At 43.8% G+C, this 27,864-nt stretch overlaps 1 protein-coding gene across 1 annotated transcript in view; it reads left to right on the top strand.

Annotated features, from left to right (window-relative positions):
* Nucleotides 1–2,265: 2,265 nt before the first annotated feature.
* Nucleotides 2,266–27,864, top strand: part of mical1 (microtubule associated monooxygenase, calponin and LIM domain containing 1) — a gene marked incomplete at its 5' end in the record, with an annotated part of 28,264 nt that continues 2,665 nt past the window's right edge. Inside the window, 22 exons of the mRNA XM_079239482.1 lie at nucleotides 2,266–2,523; nucleotides 4,521–4,728; nucleotides 6,765–6,872; nucleotides 6,960–7,055; nucleotides 7,617–7,772; nucleotides 8,003–8,103; nucleotides 9,256–9,513; nucleotides 10,528–10,643; nucleotides 11,387–11,513; nucleotides 11,698–11,776; nucleotides 11,855–12,002; nucleotides 15,264–15,460; nucleotides 16,213–16,319; nucleotides 16,476–16,532; nucleotides 16,623–16,878; nucleotides 17,247–17,314; nucleotides 19,518–20,310; nucleotides 20,387–20,502; nucleotides 20,578–20,691; nucleotides 22,727–22,820; nucleotides 24,189–24,279; nucleotides 24,434–24,507. Of these exons, the coding sequence (XP_079095608.1) occupies nucleotides 2,266–2,523; nucleotides 4,521–4,728; nucleotides 6,765–6,872; nucleotides 6,960–7,055; nucleotides 7,617–7,772; nucleotides 8,003–8,103; nucleotides 9,256–9,513; nucleotides 10,528–10,643; nucleotides 11,387–11,513; nucleotides 11,698–11,776; nucleotides 11,855–12,002; nucleotides 15,264–15,460; nucleotides 16,213–16,319; nucleotides 16,476–16,532; nucleotides 16,623–16,878; nucleotides 17,247–17,314; nucleotides 19,518–20,310; nucleotides 20,387–20,502; nucleotides 20,578–20,691; nucleotides 22,727–22,820; nucleotides 24,189–24,279; nucleotides 24,434–24,507 (3,622 nt within the window). The remainder of the gene's footprint in view (nucleotides 2,524–4,520; nucleotides 4,729–6,764; nucleotides 6,873–6,959; nucleotides 7,056–7,616; nucleotides 7,773–8,002; nucleotides 8,104–9,255; nucleotides 9,514–10,527; nucleotides 10,644–11,386; nucleotides 11,514–11,697; nucleotides 11,777–11,854; nucleotides 12,003–15,263; nucleotides 15,461–16,212; nucleotides 16,320–16,475; nucleotides 16,533–16,622; nucleotides 16,879–17,246; nucleotides 17,315–19,517; nucleotides 20,311–20,386; nucleotides 20,503–20,577; nucleotides 20,692–22,726; nucleotides 22,821–24,188; nucleotides 24,280–24,433; nucleotides 24,508–27,864) is intronic.

Raw genomic sequence — 27,864 nt, 5'->3', positions numbered from 1 at the left:
AGAATCTCCCGTTCCACCTCATCACCATGAGAATCTCCCGTTCCACCTCATCACCATGAGAATCTCCCGTTCCACCTCATCACCATGAGAATCTCCCGTTCCACCTCATCGTGATGAGAATCTCCCGTTCCACCTCATCGTGATGAGAATCTCCCGTTCCACCTCATCGTGATGAGAATCTCCCGTTCCACCTCATCGTGATGAGAATCTCCCGTTCCACCTCATCGTGATGAGAATCTCCCGTTCCACCTCATCGTGATGAGAATCTCCCGTTCCACCTCATCGTGATGAGAATCTCCCGTTCCACCACATCGTGATGAGAATCTCCCGTTCCACCACATCGTGATGAGAATCTCCCGTTCCACCTCATCACCATGAGAATCTCCCGTTCCACCTCATCACCATGAGAATCTCCCGTTCCACCTCATCACCATGAGAATCTCCCGTTCCACCTCATCACCATGAGAATCTCCCGTTCCACCTCATCACCATGAGAATCTCCCGTTCCACCTCATCACCATGAGAATCTCCCGTTCCACCTCATCACCATGAGAATCTCCCGTTCCACCTCATCACCATGAGAATCTCCCGTTCCACCTCATCACCATGAGAATCTCCCGTTCCATCTCATCGTGATGAGAATCTCCCGTTCCACCACATCGTGATGAGAATCTCCCGTTCCACCTCATCACCATGAGAATCTCCCGTTCCACCTCATCACCATGAGAATCTCCCGTTCCACCTCATCACCATGAGAATCTCCCGTTCCACCTCATGGTGATGAGAATCTCCCGTTCCACCTCATGGTGATGAGAATCTCCCGTTCCACCTCATCACCATGAGAATCTCCCGTTCCACCTCATCACCATGAGAATCTCCCGTTCCACCTCATCATGATGAGAATCTCCCGTTCCACCACATCCCAGAGCTGCTCTGCTGGATGTAGATCTGGTGACTGTGGAGGCCGTTAGAGGACAGTGAACTCATCGTCATGGTGGAGATGATGTGAGCTTTGTGACATGGTGCATCGTCCTGCTGGAAGTTTCCATCAGAAGATGCTACACTGTGCTCATAAAGGGATGGACATGGTCAGCAGCAGAACTCAGGTAGGCTGTGCTGATTAAACCAGGTCATGCTGGTACTAATGGGACCAAAGTGGACGAAGAAAATATTCCCCATTACACCACCAAAAGCCTGAAGCGTGGATCCACGGCTGGATAAACCAGACTTTCTTGATGTTTCCAGCAGATTCTGATCCCACCATCTGAATGTGGAGCTGACTCATCAGACCAGTTTCTCCATCTTCTATTGTCCAGTTCTGGAGTGTCTGTGAATTGTAGCCTCAGTTTCCTGTTTTTACTGACAGGAGTGGCCCCCGGTGTGGTCTTCTGCTGTTTCTATCATGTCCAACCAGTCTGACCACTCTCCTCAGACCACAAGGCATTGTGATCCAGACAACTGGATGTTTCTCTGCTTCAGATGGTTCTTTGTAGACCATAGAGATATTTGTGTGTAAAAATCCCAGTAGTTCAATTACTCAGGTGAGCAATGATGCTCACAGTCACTTAGATCCTCTTTCTTCCTCATCCTGATGCTCAGTTTGGACTTCAGCTGAGTTGAGTCACTGCCGTGTGATTGAACAGGCGGACATGACACTGTGGACTGTGACTGTACGTGGTTGTTTTAGACAAACACTTCCCAAAGTTTTTTTTTTCCAGTTATCTGTTGTGATGCAGCAGAATTAGATTTTTATCTAGCGAAGGTGTTGAAGTGATGTCCGTTGTTTGTGTTTGTGATTAATGGTGAACACAACACTGGTTTAATGATGGAAATGATCATTTATTCTCTAGTTCTTTCCAGTCTGAATAGGATGAGGTTTTTTTTTTTCTCTATGAATTGAAGTCGTATGTTTTCCGTGACAGAAACTGAGGTGAGTTCAGACTGTGTGTGAGGTGGATGAGTCAGCTGTGGGCTGTTTGGTTTCTACCGAACTGCCATGCTGCACAAACCACACATGCGGAAGCTGGTGATCATTAGAAGCCCTTGGTGTTTCACACTTAGGACTATTTTTAGGAAAACGTGAGGCGTGAACTTCCCCCCTGCAGGCTAGGTGGAGGATTGGGAAGCTGGACTTCCTTTGTGTTGACTTTGTAACCTCCAGTTATTGACAGTGTAATTATTTACAGGTAGAAAGTGCTGATGTCATGTTATAACCTCGTTTTTCACAGTTAACCAACAGGCCCAGTGAACATTAGGAAGTGGACCATGGCAAGCCTGGACTCCGTTAACCCTTCACATGCTACGTTTGACTTGTTTGTTCAAGCCAAGACTTGTCAGGATGTGAAGCACCTGTTCTCGCAGCTTTGTGGGCAGCTCAGCATTGATCCCAAAGATTACAGGAACTTCTACGCCAGGTTAAAGGAAAGACTGAACTACTGGAAGGCCAAAGCTCTGTGGACCAAGCTGGACAAAAGAGTGTGTCATGCAGAATATCAGCAAGGAAAAGCATGCTCAAAGAACAAGGTACTGACCTCCAGATATTCCCAAATGATGAGGGTCTGCAGTTTAGCCTTTTAAGGGTACGTTCACATCAGCCTTTTTGATCCGAATCCGAGTCTGGTTGCTTGTAAAGTTTGCTTCGTTTGGGGAAATGTGAATGCGCCAAACGAATTCTGATTCGGACAAAAGAAGGGGACTCAGTCCACCTACAAACACAGGTTTCAGCCCGTTTCAAACGGACCGAATACAGGAAGCAGACTACAAAAAAAGTCACTTCCTGCATTTGAGGTAGCATTGCATTGTGGGTAAATGCATAGCGATGGTGTCAGGGTCCTCTGCCTCGTCGTACTGCGTCCATTGTTGCAGTGTATTTCTGCAGTATACTGGCATAAGACACAATAAAAACCCAAAACAGCCATAATTTCGTCTCCTGCGACAGTTTTCTTCTTCACGCGGGTCTTGTCCTCTCTTTTACTAAATACTAGCACAGCGCCACCTCTGGTGGGAATGGGGATGTATTATTGTAAAGGTTTGGTTTGTCTGCACCAAAGTGCAACGTGAACATGATCTGGGTCTGAATGGATACACCCCCATAAAACTGAGCCGATCCCCAATCGGACCCGTTCCATTGGGGACTCGAGTCTGGCAGACTATCCTGATGTGAATGCACCTTAAAACTCCAAACTTTTTTTTCTTTCCGTTTTTGGGTCTGTGTGCCTTCATTTTTTATTTAATGACAGTTGAAAGCCAAACATTATTCTTGCGGGACAGCCTTAGTTTCAGATTATGAGGCTAAAATGAAAGTATCAATAGATGTAGAAGCATGAAGACCAACCAAAGCAACAAAACAGAATTTATATACAGAACTTCGTAGAAATAACACACAAATCTCTTCTCATCTGCACATCATTCTCTCACGCCTCAGCTTTCAGGAGAAAAACCCACACAACAGTAACTTTTCACATATTTACACTTTTCCTCCGGCTGTTTATGCTGTTTACAGTTATATATATTTACCTTTAATCCTGACAAAACCAAGCCCAGCTCAGCTGGTGTTTGGCATCACCGTGCATCAAAAACCTCTTGGCTTTACTCCACCCAAAGAAGTTCATTAGAACGGTTCATTTCAGACAGACAGAGAACTTTCTGCTCACTTTTGTGCTTTTAACCTCTGATTGGTGGACAGTTTGACAGGAAGTGTCTTCATCACCATTTCCAGGTATATATAAAGGTTTCTCAGTCACATAGTAATGATGATGATCTTTTTATGGTGAAAATGTGATAAATAATAGTGTTATCATGGATCATGCATCGTGTATTTACCATAATAAAGTGCATTTTGTGGCTGGCTTGTAAAGCTCCCGGACAGGATAGTGCTGATGGATGCTGGTGATCTAGACCAGTGTTTTTCAACCTTTTTTTAAAGCAAGGCACACTTTTTTTTCACTGAAAAATCACAAGGGACATCACAAACCAAAATGTTTTTTTTAAGGAAAAAGTCCATATTATTCATATAAAGTCCATCTCGTCAAAGTCTCTTGAATAGAAATCAGATAAACACAAAAGCAAGGAATTTTATTATCTTACACTGGGGCCTGTTTGGATCAACACAAAGCTGCTTTTCAGACATATTAGGTTAAATTGAGTAAATTCTCAGGGCACACCTGATAATCTCACACGGCACACTAGTGTGCAGCGGCACAGTGGTTGAAAAACGCTGATCTAGACGAGTTTTAAGGATTTAAAATGGAAAGATCTCCTGTTATTTTCATGTTAATGGATTTACAGAGCTTCATTGGATTCAGAACGAATGTCTAATCCTCAGTCTGAGCTCAACTCAAGGTTAGAAAAGCTTAAAATCATCATCATTATCATCGTTGTCAGCTTCTGGTCCAGTTAGACTGGTTCAGACAGTCTGAAGTACTCTGAAGTTTTTCAGTCGTTTAATCACAACTGTGGTCAAAAGACTGGAATAGATTCTGTTTCCGTCCTGGTTCTGAGTGTTCTGTGTTCTGCTGCAGTGTCTGGTGTTGGGTGCTGGTCCATGTGGGCTGAGAACAGCCATCGAGCTCTCCCTGCTGGGGGCTCAGGTGGTGGTGCTGGAGAAGAGGGAGGACTTCACCAGGAACAATGTTCTCCACTTGTGGCCCTTTACCATCTACGACCTCCGGGAGCTCGGAGCCAAAAAGTTCTACGGCAAATTCTGCTCCGGTTCTCTGGATCACATCAGTAAGTCTGACGTTTGAAATGAGTTATTACCACAAGTCTAAAGGATTTCCAGCTTTAGTGGACATGTAGCTTTTTCCTGTTTGCTCTGATCCTAAACTGCTGAAATCTGTGGATTTGCAACCATTCGTGACTCCTGATGCAACGTGTAGCTTAACAAAAATGGAGAAAGACTCATCCCGTGGTCATGGAAAAGGTGTTAGTCTGTTTTAGAAGGGTCATATGATTGGCATGAGTTAAGCAGCCAAAACATCGAAGGAGGTGCTGAATCTACTAAACCTGGGTGAAGAACTGTCCAATGCATTAGTAAAAACTGGAAGGGTAGTGGGGAACCACCGTCTTCCAGGAAGAAATGTGGTCAGAAAAGCGTCCTGGATGATGGTGATCAGCGATTGCGTAACCGTTTGGTGAAATCAGAAAGAAGAAAAACAGCAGTAGAACTCAGGACTACGTTTAACTGGGAAAGTAGGAACATTTCCACATGAACAATGTGAAGGAACTCCAGAGACTGAACAGCTGTTAGGAAAACCACTAATCAGTGAAGCTAATCAGAAAGTAAAGGTTTCAGTTTGCAACGGATCGAAACGATTGATTGTTGACTGAACAACTGAGTTCATTGTTCTAGACTCTGGAACAATGGAAGAAGGTCATGTGGTCTGATGAGTCCAAATTGACCCTGTTCCAGAGTGATGGGAGCATCTGGGTCAGAAGAGAGAGATGAAGGGATGCAGACATCATGCCCAGTGCCTGGGGGTGTTGCTCAGGTCTAGGTTTGGCAACATTATGAGCCCAAATGAGGTCAGATGACTACCTGAATAACCTGAATGAGAAAGGTTATTCCATTTTCTCTGTTGGCGCAGCCATATTCCAAGATGACAATTCCCAGATTTATGGAGTCAAATTATGAAAGAGTGGTTCAGGGAACATTCAGCCATTCATTCATTATCCTAACCGATTAATCCAATGTAGGGTCGCGGGGAATCTGGAGCCTATCCCAGCAGTCTGTGGGTCAAAGACAGGGTACACCCTGGACAGTCACCAGTCCATCGCAGGGCATTTCAGGGAACAAGACACATCATGCACATCGTGTATATATATATATATATATATATATATATATAAATCCCACACATGTCCGCTATCACAGAAGGTCCACTTGTTGAGACGATGCCACAGAGAATGGAATCTGAAATAAAGGAAGTCCAACTCCATATTAAATACATATTATGTAACTTTCTGTCCTTAAAACTTTGTGTTCCAGACTTGCTCAATGACACAGTGATATCTATTATGTGCAGTTCTGAAGCAGCTGCTACCCAGCATCACTCTGAGGTTGAGAAACCACACTGTGCAACCCGCCACGTTGCAGCGGAAACTTCACACGCTAACAAACCGGATATAAACACACCGGCTGTTCTCACCGTCACTGATTCAGCAAAGAAACACAGGAAAACACAAAATAAGAGTCATTGTATGCTTATCTTTTGCTGGCTAGAGAGCTAACAGCACTGTGGGATGCAAGACTGAATAAGCAGGTAGAAGGTGCGAGACTGGGAAAATGACAAAAGTCCTGCAGGGTGTCTTTAAAGTGGGTCTTCCTATTTTTGGACAAGCTATGTTTGATTTATTCCCAATCGTCAGTTTTCATGCAGAATTGACTCCTAAATGTGGCATTTGTACTTGCCTACAATTGATGTTTTTGTATTTTCCCTGGACAAACACACTCAGTCACCACTTTATAACGTCCACCTTACAAGAACCAGGTTGGCTCCCCTTTTATTTTCTGATAATCAGGGTGAAATGGAGACTCATCACAGCAGGCAGTGTTTTTCTGATCCTCTATGCATGTTCGCTTCAGTCTCAGCCTCAGTTTAGCTGTTTTACATGACTAGAAGCACTGAGTTGCTGCCGGTGATTGGCTAATTAGGTATTTGTGTTAAGAAGAAGCTGAACAGGTGGACGCTGCATTTCAACAGATAAATAGATCAATGAGATTATCTCTCACACACACCCTTCCTGTGAAATGTGTGTATTTGCAGGCATCCGTCAGCTGCAGCTGATGCTGCTGAAGGTGTCTCTTCTCCTCGGGGTGGAAGTTCACACCAAAGTGGAGTTCTGTGGCTTGATCGAACCCTCTGGAAGCAATGGTACCACATCTAACAAATAACTAACACACACCGCGGTTCAAACGTAAAATAAAGTTATTTTAACATCGTCATCATGTCTTCTGAAAGGCTGGATGGCCAAGCTGCAGCCTGCGTCTCATCCTGCTTCAGCCTTTCAGTTTGATGTCTTCATCTCCGCTGGAGGAGGCCGATTTATCCCCGATGGTGAGACAAACACTCATGCAGCCTTGACTCACTGAGGTTCCTCTTGTTGCAACAAGTATAAACACATTACTCAGATTCCTTTATAGATAGTTTTTAGTAGGAGAAGAAATTCCCTTCAGCAGGTCTGCTGATCAAAACTTGCCCTCTTCATCAAAACAGCTGTTAAATCCTCACACTGCAACTTTAATTCTTGCATTTTATCTTATTTTATTTTAGCTTTTTCTGTCTATTTTCTTTTGTTTCTCTTTAAACTTTTGGACCACTAATGTCTTTTCTGTCTATTTTGTCTTTTTTAACTATTATGTTGTCTTTATTTTAGTGCTTTTAATGTTGATTTAATTTATTTTACCTGTACAGCACTTTGGTTACTTTGAGGTATGTGAAAGTGCTCTCCAAATAAAGTTTGATTGATTGATTTAAAGTTTGTTTTTAATGCACTTTATATGATTTTTAATGCTTTATGTAAAGCACTATGAACGGTCCTGTAGATAAAATGTGCTCTACAGACAAACTTGCCTTGCATCGCCTCAAACCGGTGTTCTCATGTCCCTTAACTTCCAGGCTTTAAGCACAAGGAGCTGAGAGGAAAGCTGGCAATCGGCATCACGGCCAACTTCATCAACAGGAACTCAGCAGCTGAAGCACAAGTAGCAGAGATCAGTGGTGTGGCCCGCATCTATAACCAAAAGTTCTTCCAGGACCTGCTCACTGAGACCGGTAGGAGTCCATCTGTAGTCCTGGAGGAGCAATAAGATCCGAGCTGCAGTCTGACTTCAGTTTTCTCCTGTTGTGTTCTGCTGAATGTTTGCCTCTAAATTGAAACACCTTCATCGTGGTGGAACCTAGTACTCATTTCAGCACCTTAATCCTCCAGTTAACTGGTAAAACCAGCCTGTCGGCCTCCCAGTTGTAAGCCAACCATGCTTTCATGCTCCATTTCCGTCCAGGTATTGATCTGGAGAACATCGTCTACTATAAAGATGACACTCACTACTTTGTGATGACGGCCAAGAAGAAGAGTTTGTTGAAGAGAGGTGTCATTAAACAGGTGAGGACATCCAAAAGCAACAAATGAAGCAGATGGATGCAGCAGATGCGACACTCTTCCAGCTAATTCACAAGATGCATGCAGGACATGAAATGTTTGCACTAACATGGAGACAGCAGACATTTAGCATAATAATGATATCAGGCATCCAAACCAAACGGTTCAACAACCAAGCAAAACATGAGAACAGCACCGTCCACTTTACAGATTTGCTAAGAAAAAGGTATAGAAAGAAAAGGTGTCCTATCGAAGCAGACTGATTACAAAGATGTCTGCCTCGTCACGGTGGACAAAAACTTTGGGAGTAAAATTATGTCTTACTTTTAGAGTTTTATGGTCAGAAGTTTTATTCCATCTGTAAAAACCTCTGCTGATGCTTTGCTATAATGATGCTGCCTTTGTTTGAAATCAATCATGAAGGTCCTGCTAGTTGCCATGGAGACGAAGGGGGTTGATGTTGAAATATTCTGTCTTCCTATCATAAACTATGTTGGGCTTCATGTCTCTCTGAACCCTTGTGGTGTTTCTAAGGGGGGATGTGGGGATGTGTCCCTGGATTTTCCTGACTCTGACCATTGATAGAAATGTTCTATTCTATTCTATTCTATTCTATTCTATTCTATTCTATTCTATTCTATTCTACACTCATTTAGCACTTTTATCCAAAGCGACTTACATATGAGTGAGAACAACACAAGCATGAAATCAAACAGTAGAGGACATCGTAGGAAGGTGCTGGTGGACTCTCCAGTTGGACGCAGATCCTTATATGAAATGCTACAGGCTTTTTTTTTTGTTTGTTTGTTTGTTTTGTTTTCACCCTTCCCAACCCATAATATCACCGATGTTAAAGTACAAAGATTTAATACCATAATGTTTGTTGCAAATAACTGGGCTAGGTTCTCCAGCTTTCCAACAAATATAGCGATACTAAGTGTGAAAGCGCTCCTTCGATCATCGTCAGCATCAGCTGATGTCCTCCTGAGATATTCACCTGCGTAAACGCCTCTATTAAACACCTGGAAAACCTCTTCATTTATATGTGTCACTTGGGACAGGAGGCAGTGCTCTTGATAGAGAAGTTAACTAAGATTAAAAACACCTCATTCTGTATCAGAGGAGGTGATCAGACCTCCCACTCTGTCTCTGCAGGACTACGGTGATGCAGAAAAGCTGCTGGCTGCTGCAAACGTGGACCACGAGGCTTTGTGCAATTACGCCCACGACGCTGCTTTCTTCTCCACCGGAGGAAAACTGTCTGACCTCCAGTTTGCTCAGAATCATGCCGGCCAGCCGGATGTGGCCATGTTTGACTTCACCTGCATGCACCGAGCGGAGAACGCCTCGCTGGTCAGGGAGAGGAGGGGCAAGAAGCTGCTCATGGGTCTGGTTGGAGACTGTCTGGTGGAGGTAGGCCTAAGCACGCCGGGTCAAGATAACTGGTCGAATGAATGCGTCATAAAATGTATTTGAGGCCTCATCTTTACTGAAAGGGATATTTATATGGAATAAAAAAATAGTGTTTTATTTTCTGGAGAGTGTCAAGAAATTTTGGTGTGTAGAGTAAATGAATCTTTATTCGTGTCCTGCTGATTAACAACAAAGTTTGCTAAAGAGACTCCTCTGTCTGTTTAGTTGTTTTAAATAATTCCTTATTTATTAATAGAAAAAAATATGTATTTTTTGATAATTATCATAAACTATGTTGGGCTTAAAAATGATTATTATTTTTTTATTTTATGAAATAATGAAACAAAAAAAACATTCAGCATTTTCACAGCTTCAGCTTTAATAATGTTGCATTCACTGTTCTTCCTCAAAACTTAAGCTTCAGAGAGAATTTAATTTATTCAAGAAATAAATACTTAATGATGGACATTGTGTAATATTATATACTATAACAGAGAATCTGGCTGTTCAGTCTTGGACTGATTCATGTTTTTCTTTGTATTCAACATGAGGCCCAAGCCTAGGTTGCGAATCAATCTTCTCCAGCACAGTTTGGGATAAACCAGCCTTCAAATGAGCACAGAAGTAGAAGTACACATGTAACGTCATAGTTACCTGTAGTGCAGTCATCGCTGCTCTTTAGGATTTACTAACATTTGAAAACATGCTTGTCTTAATGAAGTTTGGCCACTGACAGCCACCATGCATTCACAGCCATGTTTAGTATATGAAATACTTGCCATGTCCGTCTTTACCGCTAGATATAAGAAAGTTTACACACTGGTCCTTTAAAGTCAGACTTCTTTCTTCTGTTGCTGCTGATTATGTTGAGTTTAGTTACATGAGGAAAAACTCAGATTTTCGTCCTTTTTATATTTATTTTGTGATAATATTGACCAGCCGCCTTCTCTGTCAGTTAAATACAAGTTGGTTTCCAGTTGACAAAGAAGAAACGATGCGCTCTTCTGTCTGCAGCCCTTCTGGCCTCTGGGAACAGGTATTGCTCGTGGGTTCCTGGCAGCTTTCGACACAGCGTGGATGGTCCGGAGCTGGGGGATGGGCATCCCACATCTTAAGGTCCTAGCTGAAAGGTGAGTGTGTTTAATCATTCTGCAGCAGATGAAGGCAGATCAGCGTTGGAAGATCAGGAATCGCATGTCAGACTTCATGTTGGTGTCACTCACATTAGCATCCTGAGATCGTTAGCATGGTGGCTAACCGGCGTGGGCATACAGTTTATCTCCCCATGTTTCAGTGATGAAATGGATGAAACCATTAACTTAACATATAGGGATCATTTTTACCACAACAACATGTAACACTTATGAGACACTGGAGCTTAACAACAAAGAATAAGGAGTGATTTCACCAATAAGTTCGGCTTTCAGAAGCATCTGAAACGTGACGCTTAAGCTAACAGTAGCATGTGTGCTAACGTTACAGCTACGAAGCCGATTAAACTCACTTTTTTGCTACTTTTAAATCGGCAATCACTCTGGAGCAAGATGGTTTGTGAACTTTATCTAAGCTCAAGCAGAAAGTTCTGGGTGTTCTTTTCCATCCAACGAAAACTTTTATCCCCAGTGTTGTTGCAACTTGATGGTCTCTCATACGCAGCTGAAATCTAGCGCGAACGTCTCTAGGTGAACCGGAAGAGGACATAGATGGGCGGAACTTGCCTGAAAACTATGAGTCCCATCTATTTTTAATGTATTTACAATAAAACTAACTTATTCCCTTCTACATTTAAGTGAATTATTTAATATAGATACAACTAATTTTTTATGTAGGTTACAAACAACTGATTAAGTTGTCTTTCATTATTTTCACACAGAGAGAGTATGTACCAGCTCCTCTCCCAGACCACCCCAGAAAACACCAGCAAGAACTATGCTGGTTTCAGCATCGACCCCAGGACGCGCTATCAGAGGATAAATCTGTCCTCCATCCAGAGCAACCAGGTCAGAGCTCTGAAGTCCCGTAATCACACTGAAGATTAAAACCAGCAGAGCCAGAACTGGGAAAAAATATCCAACAAAAATGTTTGAAACCAGACAAAACATTTTACTCGACTGGATAAAAAACATCAGTCTTTAAAGACTTGATGGATGTTTATATGACCTTCTCTTCTTTTCGCTGTTCCAGGTGCAGCATCTGTATGATGCTGATAAACCTCATCCCCCCAGCAGGAAGCAGAAGGACCGGCAGTCCAACACGGGTCCAGGTGAGCAGCTCCGAACAGGCTCCGCGCCGTTTCAACTTGTTGTTTCTGTAAAACAGCTGAAGCTGTTTGTCTTCTCAGATTCAGGCGGCGGGTTTGAGGAGCTGTTGAAGTGGTGCCAGAAACACACGGCTGGTTACGATCACGTGAACGTAAAGGATTTTACTCAGTCGTGGAGGTCCGGGTTGGCTCTGTGCGCTCTGATCCATCACTTCAGACCTCAGCTAATGTGAGTGTAACAGGTTAACTCACAGGTGTCAAACTCCAGTCCTGGAGGGCCAGTGTCCTACTGGTTTTCCTTGTCTCTATTAGGGCTGCGACGATATACTTTTGTCGCGATTCGATTCAATTCCGATTTTTTTGGGTGCTGATTCGATTTAAATTGCGACTCACAATTCTTCAATATTGCTGATTGTTGTAGATTAAAAACAAAAAGAAATGTGAAAAAAGCGTTTTTGCTCATCATTTTTCTTGATTTCAATTGGGGGGAAAACACAACCCAGTAGCCAGATCATCATTCTGCTGCTATAATGTCCAAGAAGACACGTAAAAAGATCAATAAAACCAATAAAAAAGTCAAAAATTTTATTGTGGATTCATTTTATTTAAGCCCTGCGATGGACTGGCGAGCTGTCCAGGGTGTTCCCCGCCTTTCGCCCAAAGACTGCTGGGATAGGATCCAGCTTCCCTGCGACCCTGAATTGGATTAAGCAGTTAGGAAAATGAATGAATTAATTTTATTTAATTGAAAAAAAAACTTGTTTTTTAACAAAAAATCGATTTTAAAATTGTGAAACAAAAAATCCAGATTTTTGATTTTTGATTTTTCGATTCGATTTTCGCACCCCTGGTCTCCATGCTCCAACACACCTGACCAGAATTCATAAATATGTTGACAAGAAGCTGCAGGATCCGTTTGATTTGAATCGGATGTGTTGGTGGAGAGAAACAACAAAAACCTGCCGGATACCGGCCCTCTAGGACTAGAGTTAGACTCTCCTGGTTAACTGTTCCAGGTGGAAGTGGACCAGTTCCAGTTCTGGGACCCTAATGTATGAAGTACATACCCAGAAATCTTCAGATGGCTGAATCTGTATCTGCTCTTGTTTCCGTGATTCATCCCCACTGATTTGGAATTGTGTGCAGCTTCAAGGCACTTAGACCTCTTTGTGACGTTAGCAAATCTGTAACTCAGGATTAATACGTCTTTAAATTCTCATCAAATAATCACAAATTCACAAGAAACTTAAAAAAGAAAAAATCGTTACAAATGAAACAGATGTGTTTGGATCGGAGGTTGAGGTCGACAGAAATGTTTTTCATCGTCTTCTTCCATCGTTTGTGCCGACACACAGCAGCTTTTCTGTTTTAATGTCTTCCCCAGTTGATGTCTGATATTTAGCTTTAAGTGATGTGGAACCAGTAGCGAGAGGTAGCTACAGCTACTGAGTCTTTACTCTTCTGCTGAACCAGCAAGAGGGGTGCACTGCAAAAACTGAAATCTAAGTTTAAAAATTAAATTAAAATTAATTCAATTAAAAATCTTAAATTGACACGTATGCTTATTTTTTTAAAGGTAAGATAATTCTTAGTTTTTATGCCAGAGAATTCTTCTTGTTTTAAGAGTATTTTTACTCGTTCTGGGAAGTCTTGACAAGCCAAATTTTCTTGTTCCGTTGGCAGATAATTTATCTTATTTTAAGCAACATTTACCTCATTTTTGTACATTTTTTTCTTGTTTTTTAAGGCTGAGTTTTTGCAGTGAACTGGTTCAAAGCTAACAAAGATGAAGCAGTATCTTCATCTCTGGTTTTCTGCTGTATTTTCTATCTTTTCTCCGGAGTTGGTTGCGTCGCTTTCTTTAGACAAACTGCGAAGCGAGATGAAGCATTGTTCAATTTACTTACAGAATAAAAAGGCATGATGACACTAACTCCATATGAGAGCAAGTGGAGTGAAACTCAGGAACTTCCCAATGTCTTGTTCTGAATGATCATGATTACCCAACACTGTTTACTTCTCAGTGAGTCAGTGTGTGTGTGTGTGTGTGTGTGTGTGTGTGTGTGCGCGCGCGCACCTCTTAGCCAACCCTCACTGATGTGTGTGTGAACGTCTTCACAGGAAGCGTATTAGCTTACCTTGGATTTATGTTGGGATAATTTTAAGGTGGGAAAATTAAGCAACATGTTTCTGTTTCATTCTTCAGGTTTAAATCACAAGTTTTTAACGGCGAGTTTCAGTAATTTGTACTTTGCCATTGTGTACTGACAGTCTGGCAGAGAAAACTGATCCACACAGAGTTGTTTTTGTACATCTTAACGTGTGTGTGGAACATGGCGTACGGAATATCCTGCAGCTGTTGCACGAGGGCGCGGGAGAGCAGACGTACTGAACAGTCCAGGTTTTGTCTGAAGATGCTGGTTGCAGCAAATACTGTCCAGACCAGGGCTGCACGTCGTGGTGTTCTAGACTCCATGTCGTGCATTATAACCGTCTTATGCACGGTTCCGAGTTGTTTAATCCACTTTTACCACTTATATAGGAACTATTTTACGTTGGCCTGGATGTATGTTTTATACCAAACAACCGCTGTCAGGCTGCAGCGCGTTTCTCTCATTCACCTGTTAAAAGACGGCTGATCTGAACCAGCTGGTTAACGCGTTGCTATGGTAACGCCCCGTAACGGAGGGATATTACAGTGTTTAACTGGCCGAACTATGTATAGGAAAATAATGCAGCCAGTTGTCACTGACAACGGTATAAACTATGTTTAGGTGAACTTCCACAACCTACTGCAGTTATTCTACATTGACCTGCAGCCGGAGCCGACTGAGACTGGCCGCCTGGGAGTGCTTTAGGACGGGAGAGGCTCCCGCTGCTCCTTCCTTACAGTAACTGCAGAACAATGTGTCTTTAAGTCAGTCGTCAAAACACCAGAAAAGTCTCTAATAACTCCAGTAAAAGCTGCTAGATTTGTCGCTTTTAACAAAAAAAGTCTCCAGATTTAGCGAGAAAGTCGGCAAGTTGGCAACTGTGTCTGAATGAAAGCAAAGCGGCTGTGGGAGGAGTTTACAGCACAGCGCTGCAACGCCAGAGACGCTCGATTAGCAGCTGAAGACAACAGGAGAGGAAACTGCAGAGAGGAAAATAATCACACCCTTTTATTTTTATCATCGTTGAAAACCCAGATTGTAGTTGAGATTAAAATCCCATTAATCGCCCAGACCTAAGACATCAGGGAATTTTTTTTAAAGGTTTTTTTTTTTTTTTTTTTTAGGCATTTACATCCCAACATTCACCTCATCTCCATTTTCCAGAACACAGAATTTATTTTACACATTCAGCCTCTTTCTACTCTTACCCGGTCTCATTTGTGTGTCAGAAGACCTCGAAGTGTCTGAAAGAAACCAAACAGACACTAAAAGCTGATGTGAAAACATCTGCTGAAGTTAACACTAAACAGTGAACGTGATGTCCATTTTTTCCAAAGTGACATGTTGACCCTGAAGGAGTCGGATGGAGTCCACAACACCCAGCTGGCCTTCTCTGTTCTGGAGAAGGAGCTGGGCATCCCCCCTGTGATGTCTCCAGCTGACTTGGCGAGCAGCGGCCAAATAGACAAGCTGTCCATGGTCCTCTACCTCACCCAGATACAAGACGCTTTGGCCGTGCCTCCAAAAGGAAAAGGTTTGTTTGATTTCAACACAGAAGAATGTTCCAGATTTTCTGACTCCATCATCACTGAGCTTAATTTGATTTCTGTCTGAAGAAGCTGTTAGTGACAGCAACATCCAGCTTACATAACTTGGTTGCTAAGATACTGCACCGCATCAGCATCACCTTAAACGGATGAGGTGTCCTCCTTTTGAATCACGCTCACTGTGGAGTGGGTACTGTCTCTTTAAGAGCAGCTCACCCACAATGCATTGAGGTAGAGTGGTTGACGCTCAGAGCCAGCCCCAGTCAGAGAGCAGCTGATTCTTCCTGCTCTGACGGGATCAGCCTCTGTTTCTTCTGAGGACACATTTTCTGTCAGCAGCGGAGGTATATTTCCTGCCTTTCTGGTAGCAGAACTTTCTGCTGCTTGTGTGTGTGTGTGTGTGTGTGTGAGATGGCAGCGTTTGGAAGCGCTGAATGAGCCGAGGTGGGTGTGATGAGCGGCTCTGATGGGGATGGGATCAGGAGGGGAGCTGTCAGTCTGAGTAACCTCCTCTGAATGATGAATGAGTGAGCTTCAGAGCTGAAGCGGGAGAGTTTTCATCCAGACCGACTAGACGGATCCAGATGATGCTGCTGGAAAAAAAAAACGAAAAAATGAAAAATCTTAAAGAGTACTTCTTGAAAATGTAAAGAAATGAAGAGTCAGGCTTTGTGACAAGCTTCATGCAGACGGTAGAGGTCTGATCCCGGGTTACCTGACGTTAGTCTCTGGTTTTCAGAAGCTCCAGGTTCTCTGCCATCCGTCAAGTCTCTCAGTCTCTCCCGGACACAGTCGGCTGTCTTCTTCCTCAGCAAGCTGAAGCACAATTCTCTGCAAAGGCGCAAGGTAACGACAGAGATGTTTCCATTCTGGGGCAGCCTTCAGTCTCTGTTCTTATCTAGTCTGACACCGGCGTGTCGAGGCCAAAGGCTGAATGTTTGGCTTCATTTTATCGCGCTCGTCATGCAGTGACGAACGCAGATTTTCTTCTCGTCTGTCCAGGAACGGCTGGCGTCTGGGAAACGGGAAACGGAGAGAAGGATGGGAGATGAGGACAAAGTGGGGGTTTTTTTTTTAGCTCTCAGATCAACTTTTTGTTACTTTACGATTGTTTGCCTTGTTAGTTCTGACTCTTAACCTCCTCCTCAGACGTCAGAGCCTCCTGTGTCCCCTGAACTACCTCCTAGTCCCGGTCCTGGTCCTGATCCCGATCCTGCTCCAGAACTACAGCCTCTGACTCCGGTTCTGATGACCAGCAGTGAGGAGTGTTACTTCTGTTCTCAGAGGGTGTACGCGTTGGAGCGGATCAGTGCGGAGGGAAAGTTCTTCCACCGGAGCTGCTTCACCTGCCATCGATGCGGCATCACGCTGCGACTCGGAGGATACGCCTTTGACCAGAACTCAGGTGAGTCTTAGACTCTCATTAAACTTCTCTTATTTCACACCAGAAGTCTAGATAACAGAATTAACTAAGACTTCACTTCTTCATCAGTTACCATGGAGATTAATTCTCCAGCTAACCTGGAGGCGTTTTTATGAGGCTGCATCCCACCCCTGAAGTCTTGTTCTCCAGCTAAACATTTCACACAGGTGGAATGCAGCCTCATTAATACGCCTGAGCTCGATGAAGTTAAGATGTTTGCCAGAAGGAAGGCCACTTTCCTGCGCCAGCAGTAGAAGAAGAAGCAGCGTCCTGCTGTGTATCTGAAGGACAAACATACGTTGCATTTACCTGTGATTGGATAAAGGATGTGAACTCTTCTTTCACCACAGGGAGGTTTTACTGTGAGCTTCACTCTGACGAGCTGCTGCTTCCTGATGGAGATGAGACATTTTATAAGGTGAGAACGCCTTAACCTCTCAGTCTGGTGTTACATAATCCACCTATAATTCCCAACCAAGCGGCAACCTCCAGCGGTTAAAAGTGAAGCCTATGCGGAAGTGTATAAAACTGCAGTTCCTCCTTCATCCACTAGGGGCTGCAAAACAGAGCGAATCTCCATAGACTTCCATGTTAAAAAGACCAACTTCACAGCAGAAATAAACATGTTTACAGCCTGGTTCAAAAATCCATTTTCGGTTTAATAGGTCAGGTTTACCTTCATGACAACAACTGTGGGGGGGGTTTTCTAACTCGCCCATTTAAAAGTAATTTAAACTCAAAATTTGGCATATTTAGGGGCGTGTCCTCTTGATTGACAGGTACCCGATGTCCCGCTTCACGTAAGAAAAACGTAGAACAACCGCGGTTTTTAGCCGGTTAACAACGTGACTTAGCTTTAGCCCGCTTAACTCCGTTAGCTGGTTAGCTCCTGTTATCTCCAGGTTAGCTTGATTAGCTCTTAGCTACATAAAGCTCGGAGTTCGCTTGATATCAATCATCCACCATGACGCTCACAGCCCCCCTCTCAGCTCCACCTCTTTGCTCATATCTGTATTTTCTGGGTGAGACGACACGCATGCCTCTGCCAACATGGCGACCGTAGGAACCGCCCACTGAGCTTCAATTCAGCTCGTCAGAAACCTTCGGGTGACATCACAGAGGCGATGTCCATCTTTCTATATACAGTCTATGTTCCCAACGCTAGCTATCAGGAGACCACAAAGTTACTCCTTCAGTCAAGATTTACCGACATATTGGGATATCAAACAACGTTCAAAGCTCAAAAAAAATCTGTTGCCAATGAATATCCAGAACTTATTCACTATTCATTTACATTTATGGGAAAAATTACCTTTTAGTATCGAATTAATCCGTACAGCTGGGAAAGGTTTTGTTTCCTTCAGTGTGGTGTGACCATGGAACATATTTACAGCTGAAGAAATGTCCAAGCATGAAACCGTATAAATCTCTGTTTCTCAGTCCTGAGAATCCACCCTACCCTGCATGTTTTACATCTTCCTCCTCCAAAGCAGCTGAGTCACATGCTGAACTTCCTCAGGTGTCATTCAGATGTGTTAAAGTAGGGTTGCCTATAAGACATGCAGGGCGGGGGGGGGGGTCCTGAGGACCTGGACTAAGAAACACTGGTTTAAAATGAGATACAGAGATGTTTCCAAGAGGAGCAGGGATGAAGGAGGTGACTGGTTTCATGAAGTGTTTTTTTCAGTTATACTGGTTACTTTCACTTGTATGTGCAGGTGTGTAAACACTGTATGGGAGGGTGCATGTTTAAAGTAGGGATAGGTCTATCAGGGTATGTTGTTGAGTTTATACATTTATAACTGGGTATGTATGCAGGTGTATATATGTGTGTGTATATACGAGTTTGTTTATACAGTTGTGCTCATATGTATTCATCCCCTTTCATTAAAGAAAAGGCTGAATTTACAACAATCACTCAAATAACTGGAGACTTAAAAAAGGAACAATAACTAAAAAATTGCAAAAATATAATTTAGTAATATAAGACACTGTTTTTTCATTTAATTGAGTTGAAGAAAGAAAAAATAAACAAAGAAGTTGGTCCTGGAGAAATTGGAGCACTTTTCTGTTGAACAGTGGGACAAAATACCTGTCAACAGGTGCAGAAGTCTGACTGAGAGGAACAGAAAACACCTGACTGGAGCGGAAACATTAAAGGATTCTTCAACTACATATTACTTTATGAGTGATGTAATATGCAATCAATTATCTTATTTGTTTGCTTTTTTAAAAGAAATATTTCTATTGAACCAGAATTAGAAAATAATGTAATGATTTTCATAAAATTTTTATTTATCACCACTTTGGCCAATTTCAGCTTATTTTACAGGCAGCTGTTTTTTTTGCTTCTTTAATGAAAAGGTATGAATAAATATGAGCACAACTGTAGGTATATGTATTTATATGTAAAACAGACATGAACATCTAGACATGTTTAAACCAGTTGTATGGATTATTCATGGAGGGGGAGGGGCAAACAAGTTGTACTTCTCACTCCTTTTTGACTATTTGTGTGTATTATGTTTCATGTTATTTATGTTCATATTTAAATAACCTCTGGTTGCCGGTTCGCCGTCAGCAGGACTAACTTGCTGACTTCTCCCTGTTCCTGTTTGTAGGGCAGCAACGTTCAGCAGGCAGATGCAGAGGACGGCCTTTCCAGTGATGATTTCACACCATCTCCTTCTGATGAAGAGTACGACCACACTCTGGACTGTGATCCTTCTGATCGCTCCCAGTCCCACAACCCCAAAGAAACAGATCAGCATGCACCTGGATCCAAAGAAGGCCCCAAGGAGCCACACAAGTCTGACACCTCTGCAGACCCTTCACCTGTATTTGAGGCTGTAGCTCCCACTCAGGAGGAGGAGGAAACAAGGCCCTGTCCAGTCCCAAAGCCCCGCTTGTCCAGGCAGACCACTCCCAGCTCTGAGTCTTCTCCTGCAGCAAAACCCCGAACCACCTTCCTGGTGAATCTTTCCACTCCGGAGGAGCCTTCACCTCCAGCAGCTCCAGAGGAGAGATCAGGGCCAGATTCTCGTCCTAAGAAGGCACTGCGAAAGCTTCCGTTGACTGATGAGGAGAAGAGGCAGCTGAGGAACCCCGAGAGCATCAGCGTTGATTCGGACTCTGAGACCCATGGAGGATCTTCCTCCTGCTCCTCTTCCTCTGCAAACGCAGGAGTGCTTCCGAAGCAGGAGGGTCTAGATGGCCAAGAAGAGGAGGGCTACTGGAGTGGGAGCACAGCCGGTCACGTCCGAGAGAAGAGGAACCGGCGGTGCTTCAAGAAAAAAGAGATGCCAAACGGGCAGAACAGGACCCGATCCAAGTTTTCTCCCTGGAATCTTTCATCTCCCAGGATCAACAGAGACAGCCGACTCAGTATCCACGTTGGTCATCCAGGAAGAGTGGGTCAGTAAAACCTGCATCTTCACTTTGATGAGGGGAAAAAGTTGATGCAATAACTGATCTTCCCTTTCTCTAATAGAAACGACGTTCAGACACGTTCACAGTGCCTCAGAAGAGGGCGTCGAAGGGGACGACGATGACGACGACGATGATGATATGTTCGAACAGGATGACCTTGACCTGCTTGATGAGGAGGTAATGAGTGGACGGAGCAAACAGGGGAGCTGTGTTCTTATCAGTGCACTCTTGTTAAAATAATTTTCCCATCAGCTTCAAATGCAGCCGTCGGATTCTGTTGAGGCGGAGAAGCTGGAGATGAGGAAGATGAGGACGCTGGAGCGTCGAGCCAAGACGTTTAAAATACAGAGATTTCACAAAGCTCAGGTCTGGCCACGCCTCACACTGCAAATATGCAACATTTTTATTGTGATATTGTGATGAATATTCTGATAAATATCATGGTGAATGTATCGTTTTGATGTGTCATCAGGGTGAAGCCGTTATTAAAGTTATGCTAATACATATTCTGTGGCCGCAACACAGTTAAATCTGTTTCAGCAAACTTCACTGCCTTAAAATACAAACATTACATTACATTACAACAACTTTTTACTACGATATTTATTCTCTCTCCATTATTGATTAGACTTTTGTAACTTAAGTTTTTTTTTTTTTTAAATAAAATAACACGACTAATAACACCGTCAAAAATAATGACAGCTATTTATTGAGCATGTCCGCAAATTATTGACATACCAATAATATCGGCCGATATCGACATTAAGACGCGATATCCGAAATTATTGAGATTGTTTTTTATTTTAATGACTTTTACGCAACGTGCACATATTATATATCAAACTCATCAGCTAAATCTCCTATAAACTATAATGTCAATATGTAATAGAATATTCATCACAATATCACAATAAAAATGTTGTCATGTAAAGTTTTTCAGATATTTTTATGTGGCACAACTCACTCCAAAAATATCAGTATCACCTATCAGTAAATTAGAGTTGGATAAAATCGACACATCAGATATGTTAAAAAAAAAAAAAAAAAAACCTAAATCAAACATCCTTAAGATTTAAGAAGGTTTTCTACAACAGTTATCTAGGTCAGACGTCATTGTAGTGTCTACAGCCTGGTTTATTTCGAGATATTTTCCATTGTATTTATCAAGTCCACACGTAGCGGGTATCTCACAAAACAAAGATATTTTTCTCCTGTTTGTCCTGTCATCCACACAAAAATGCAGATTAAAAAAAAAAGATGGGTTTTAAAACCTCCTACCAAAGTGAAGATGTGTGAATACTCCATTTGCACATCTGCATGTGGACGTGTATAACCAGGATTTTAGGTTTTTAAACGTCTGCAACAAAAAATACTATGACCTCACATGTGCGACCTTTGTTTATGTAACCGCGGGTCTTGCTCATGCGATGATACTTTTATAATATATACCCCAAGAACACGAGTTCTGCGGAACTGACACAGCCGCTGTATTTAATTATTAATCAGCACCGTCAAACTTTCCCCAACAACACAGCACAGACTTCCTGTCTGGCCTTTTCAAAATAAAACCATAGGCACACCACTTACCGAACACATGAACTCTTTTACGTTTACACCAGCATGGACGTCCTCGAAACTGTGATGCCGTTATCTGTTGTCCAGGAGCTTGTTTGTTTGTTTTTGCAAGCTCTTACCGCTCCACGTAAACTACCGACGGACGACAGGAAGGACCGTTATTTTCCACCACCTCACCAGATCACGTTGGAGGCACGTTTCCTGTTTTGTGGAAGGGATGTCATGAGATGGAAGGTTATTCTGATTGGATAGGATTAGAGGCGCTACTGGCACATAAAGGTTTCATATGCTTATGAATGTGCTTAACAACGCGGTTATGCAGATGTGTGTGGCTGGATTTGTTTTTACAAAACAAGGTGGTGTGGACTAGTTTTTTTTTTTTTTTCACTGGTCAGAGGGGGAAAGATATTCGGTTTTACCCTAAGGTAGGGGTAACCTACCTTAACACACCTGAATGAAATAAAGGCACGTTGTCAGGCTGTAGGAAGTTAAATAATTAGACTCAGGTGCTTTGGAGGAGGAACATGTCTAAAACATGCAGGGCAGGGGGTCTGAGGACTGGAACTGTGAAACACTGGGTTAAATAAACAACCGAATCGCAAACCTGGTCGGAGGAATCACACATTTTTTTCATATTAGTCAGGCCTTATAAACATCTAATCAAACCAAACTAAAAGTTCTTTGTTTAAAAAAACATCCAAAATGGACCTAAACACAAGTAAAACCATTGTTTATGTATCCTCTGTGCTTAGCAGGAAACTAGTGTTGAGTAAAAAGCAGGAAATGTGAGTATTTGAAGAGAATTTCCTTCTTGTTTGTGGTTCAGTCCATCCAGAGAAGACTGGAGGAGATTGAAGTGACCTTTAAGGAGCTGGAGGACAAAGGCGTGAAGCTGGAGAGAAGTCTTCGAGGAGAAGCCGGTAATAACAAGATAACAGCATTTTTTTAAATTTTTTTTTATTCAAAGTTCCCATGAACTTCAGTTTTGTTTCAGTTCAGCTCACACACACACACACACACACACCCACACACATTCCTGTCCAAACTTGACTTTGCTGATCAAATACAGTCAAAGAAGAGCAAATAAAAAGAAAAAAAGTAAATAAAGACTTCAGGGGTTCACAGGAAACTAGGATGTTTGTTTTCTGATAATAGAATCAGATCATTCAGATCCCAGAACTCCTCCTTTCTTCAGGACGGGTCGGCCGGCTGCACGCCGTGGCAGCGCCAGTCGGCTGAATTCCTGATGATTTTTAGCCTGAGGGTGTTCATGTGAGTCTGCTTCACATGACTGCTGCGTCAGACGCAGCATCACAACGCCGTTTCTGGAACTTCCACTGTAATGTGTATTTTTGTTTACCCTTGCAGGTCAGTGGAGGCTGTTTTTGTCCTTTCCAGTCATTTTCCCCTCAATTCCTGCTTTTTATTCCCCAAAGGTCAAAACCACGCTCCCAAAAACTGTTATTAAATATAAGTTTATACTTTTCCACCTTTTTGTTTTGCTCAGATCATTTAACCAACTTCAGTCCTGATAGAAAATCAAACTTCTAACTATTGAAAATAATTTAACTCTTTAAATGCCACTTTGACCACAACGTCGCTGTTTTATGGAAGTAAAACACAGAAAATTTGTACTTAAAATTACATTTAAAGTATTGAATTATTCACAGTAATTTCAAATTTTGTTGTTTTTTGTGATAGACCTAATTGTGATTTGATTTTTTTTTTTTTTTAAATATTTCTATTTTAGATCGAAGCATTTTTGTAAATAGGAAATTTCTGTACATTAAGTTACACAGATGCTTCTAGGATTCATTAAAACAACAAGAAAAAAATCCAATTAAACAAAAACTAATCCTAAATAAACCAAGAAATGTAAAACAGATTTAAAACTACATTATATTGGGGAAAAACTCGACTTGAATAGGACCTGAATTCTGCTGCACTCCTGTCATCTAGTTGACATTTAACCTACGGTGATCTAAGCTTTCTTTTGTGAATGTGTTTGTATTTGACAGGAATTCTTATTTTAATTGCCTCTTTTTACAATGTACAGTCCTGAGTATGTGTCATTATGTAATGTACAAACGTACATTTGTATTTTACCATCATTTATTCAGGTACTGTTGACATTGATGAGATAAAGCTCAGTTACTTTCTACAGTACAGGACCTACAATGTGACTGTTGCACATGGAGACGTTGCGATGACGATGCTGAAACGATCGTGCAGCTCAAGTTAAATGCACTTCCTTGCACAGATTTCCTAACGCTCGTGTTTTCATGCAGGAGATGAAGGCTCTGAGAAGATTGAGCAGTGGATCCAGCTGATCCACGAGAAGAACGCCCTGGTTTCTGAAGAGTCTGACCTCATGGTGGCGTAAGTCCGCATTTCAAAGCCTGCAGAGTCGCAGCAGGTTCAGAAAACATTGTGATGCTGTCACCATGGTAACAGCTGTCTCTCATGTTGCTCCTGCTGACCGGCTGCAGGATTCTTTGTAGACATGATTAATTCAGCTCGGCTGTCCTGACAGGTCCCGACAGCTGGAACTGGAAGACAAGCAGAGCATGTTGGAACTGGAGCTCATGAAATTCATGGACCTGAAAGGTGTGTAGCTTAATCAGTCATTTTCACTGTCTATGATGTTTTAAACAGATGCACAACACGGAAACAAACACCAGATGTTCTTAAGACTGCAGCTATTATAGTTGTGTTTTTTTCTATCAGGAAAGTCACATCCTGCGGTCCATGGTAATAAAAAACACTTTACAGTATCAGGGGTGCCGCAGCGAGTCCAGGCATGATAGAGAATGAAAGCAGATACTTCAACACCGCAGTTTGACTTGAGAAAACACCTAAATAAACACAACAATGTGCAGAATGTGAAAAAAAAATGTGGAAACATCATGAAGATGTTCCACCACTTCAGATAAAACCAGGGTGCAAAAACACACGATGAAGAAAACCATCAGGTGATTCTGCCCCGCTCAGAAGTCAGTTCAGGGCTCAGCGGACTTCATGGCAGGTTAGAGCGAAGCTGCAGATCACCGGGAGAGGAAACCATGGTTGTTCATCAGTGATTCATGTACATGAAGATCCAAACGGTGGAAAGGAGCACGAGCAGCTCGCATTTAAGTGCCAGCTGATGTTGTACGGTAGGAAAGAGTCTGGATCCAAACGCAGACAACTGTTCAGATTTCCAAAGATTTAATAGTATTTCCCAGTCTTTTGGATTCCTGAGGAGACGAGCGTAGTGAATGAGCAGACAGGCAGAGCGGCTGGCAGGCAAGCAGGCGGGCTGACCGATAGACAGGTAGAAGGTGGGCAGGATGGCAAGCGGGCGGGCAGGATCTTCTAACAAGGAAGAGACACAAACAGGTTAATCAGCCGACGATCAGGACTGCGAGCAGCTCTGAGGCAGAGAATTTTACCGCAGGGTAATCAACAATCTGGCGATGAACATCAGGCCGAGCTGGTCTTAAATGCTGCAGTCACTGATTGCCAAACCAGGAACTGATACAGATCTGGTTGCCAGGAAACCGGACACGCCCACCAGGGAAACGGATCCACAACAGCTGAACTGTTTGATCCTTAATGCAACAGAAAAGATCATTAAGCCATAAAGCTACTGTAGAGTTTCTGTTTATATTCTTCTGTTTGTAATCTGTAAAAGGTTAAATAAATGGTAGGAAAAACTCGCAGATCGCCATCACTGAGCGCAATCACACAGTTTCTAACTCTGTGGGATAAATTATGATGTCAGTTTCCGCCTTTAGGTAATCTAAATTATCATGTCCTGTCCAGGAGGTTCACAATCCAGCCACAACATCGTCTCGTCTTCATGCCGCTTATCCGGGGTCGGGTCGCAGGGGCAGCAGCCTAAGCAGGGAAGCCCAGACTTCCCTCTCCCCAGCCACATTTGCCAACTCTGCGGGGGGATCCCGAGGCGTTCCCAGGCCAGCCGAGAGATATGATCCCTCCAGCGTGTCCTGGGTCTTCCCTGGGGTCTCCTCTTAGAGGGACGTGCGTGGAACACCTCACCAGGGAGGCGTCCAGGAGGCATCCTTACCAGATGCCCGAGCCACCTCAACTGGTTCCTCTCGATGCGGAGGAGCAGCGGCTCTACTCTGAGCCCCTCCCGGATGACCGAGCTCCTCACCCTATCTCTAAGGGAGAGCCCGGCCACCCTGCGGAGGAAACCCATTTCAGCCGCCTGTATACGAGATCTCGTTCTTTCGGTCACGACCCACAGCTCATGACCATAGGTGAGGGTAGGAACGTAGATCGACTGGTAAATCGAGAGCTTCGCCTTCTGGCTCAGCTCCTTCTTCACCACGACAGACCGGCGCAGAGCCCGCATTACTGCAGACGCCGCACCGATCCGTCTGTCGATCTCGCGCTCCATCCTTCCCTCACTCGTGAACAAGACCCCGAGATATTTAAACTCCGCCACTTGAGGCAGGACCTCACTCCCGACCCGGAGAGGGCAAACCACCCTATTCCGGCTGAGAACCATGGTCTCAGATTTGGAGGCGCTGATTCCCATCCCAGCCGCTTCACACTCGGCAACAGGACCACGTCATCTGCAAAAAGCAGGGACCCAATCCTGAGGCCACCAAGTCGGATCCCCTCAACACCTCGGGTGCGCCTAGAAATTCTGTCCATATAAGTTATGAACAGAATCGGTAATAAAAGGCAGCCTTGGCGGGGTCCAACCCTCACCGGAAACGAATCTGACTTACTACCGGCAATGCGAACCAAGCTCTGACACCTGTCGTACAGGGACCGGACAGCTCACACAAGGGGGTTCGGTACCCCATACTCCCGGAGTACCCCCCACAGGAGCCCCCGGGGGACACGGTCGAATGCCTTCTCCAGGTCCACAAAGCACATGTAGACTGGTTGGGAAAACTCCCATGCCCCCTCCAGGACCCCAGAGAGGGTATAGAGCTGGTCCACTGTTCCGCGACCAGGACGAAAACCACACTGCTCCTCCTCAATCCGAGATTCGACTATCCGGCAGACCCTTCTCTCCAGGACCCCTGAATAAACCTTACCAGGGAGGCTGAGGAGTGTGATTCCCCTGTAATTGGAACACACCCTCTGGTCCCCCTTCTTAAAAAGGGGGACCACCACCCCAGTCTGCAAATCCAGCGGTACTGCCCCTGATGTCCACGCGATGCTGCAGAGGCATGTCAGCCAGGACAGCCCCATAGCATCCAGAGCCTTAAGGAATTCCGGGCGGATCTCGTCCACCCCCGGGGCCTTGCCGCCAAGGAGCTTTTTGACCACCTCAGCAACTTCAGCCCCAGAGATAGGAGAGTCCACCCCTGAGTCCACCAGCTCTGCTCCCTCATCGGAAGACGTGTTGGTTGGATTGAGGAGGTCTTCGAAGTATTCCTTCCACTGACCCACAACGTCCCGAGTTGAGGTCAGCAGCTCCCCACCTCCACTGTACACAGTATTGATGGAGCACTGCTTCCCCCTCCTGAGCCGCCGGATGGTGGACCAGAATGGCCACGAAGCTGTCCGGAAGTCTTTCTCCATGGCCTCGCCGAACTCCTCCCATACCCGAGTTTTTGCCTCTGCAACAGCCGAAGCCGCATGCCGCTTAGCCTGTCAGTACCCATCAACTGCCTTCAGAGTTCCACAGGCCAAGAAGGCCCGATAGGACTCCTTCTTCAGCTTGACGGCATCCCTCACTGCTGATGTCCACCAACGAGTCCTGGGATTACCGCCACGACAGGCACCAATGACCTTACGGCCACAGCTCCGACTGGCCGCCTCAGCATTAGAGGCACGGAACACAGCCCATTCGGACTCAATGTCCCCCGCCTCACTCGGGACATGGTTGAAGCTCTGCTGAAGGTGGGAGTTGAAGCTCGCTCTGACAGGGGACTCAGCCAGACGTTCCCAGCAGACCCTCACACCATGTTTGGGCCTGCCAGATCTGACCGGCTTCCT

Source organism: Telmatherina bonti, assembly GCF_933228915.1.
Source record: "Telmatherina bonti genome assembly, chromosome: 4".
Lineage (NCBI taxonomy): Eukaryota > Metazoa > Chordata > Actinopteri > Atheriniformes > Telmatherinidae > Telmatherina > Telmatherina bonti.
The sequence above is the reverse complement of the archived record's forward strand: the minus strand, read 5'-3'. Positions and strand labels throughout refer to the sequence as shown.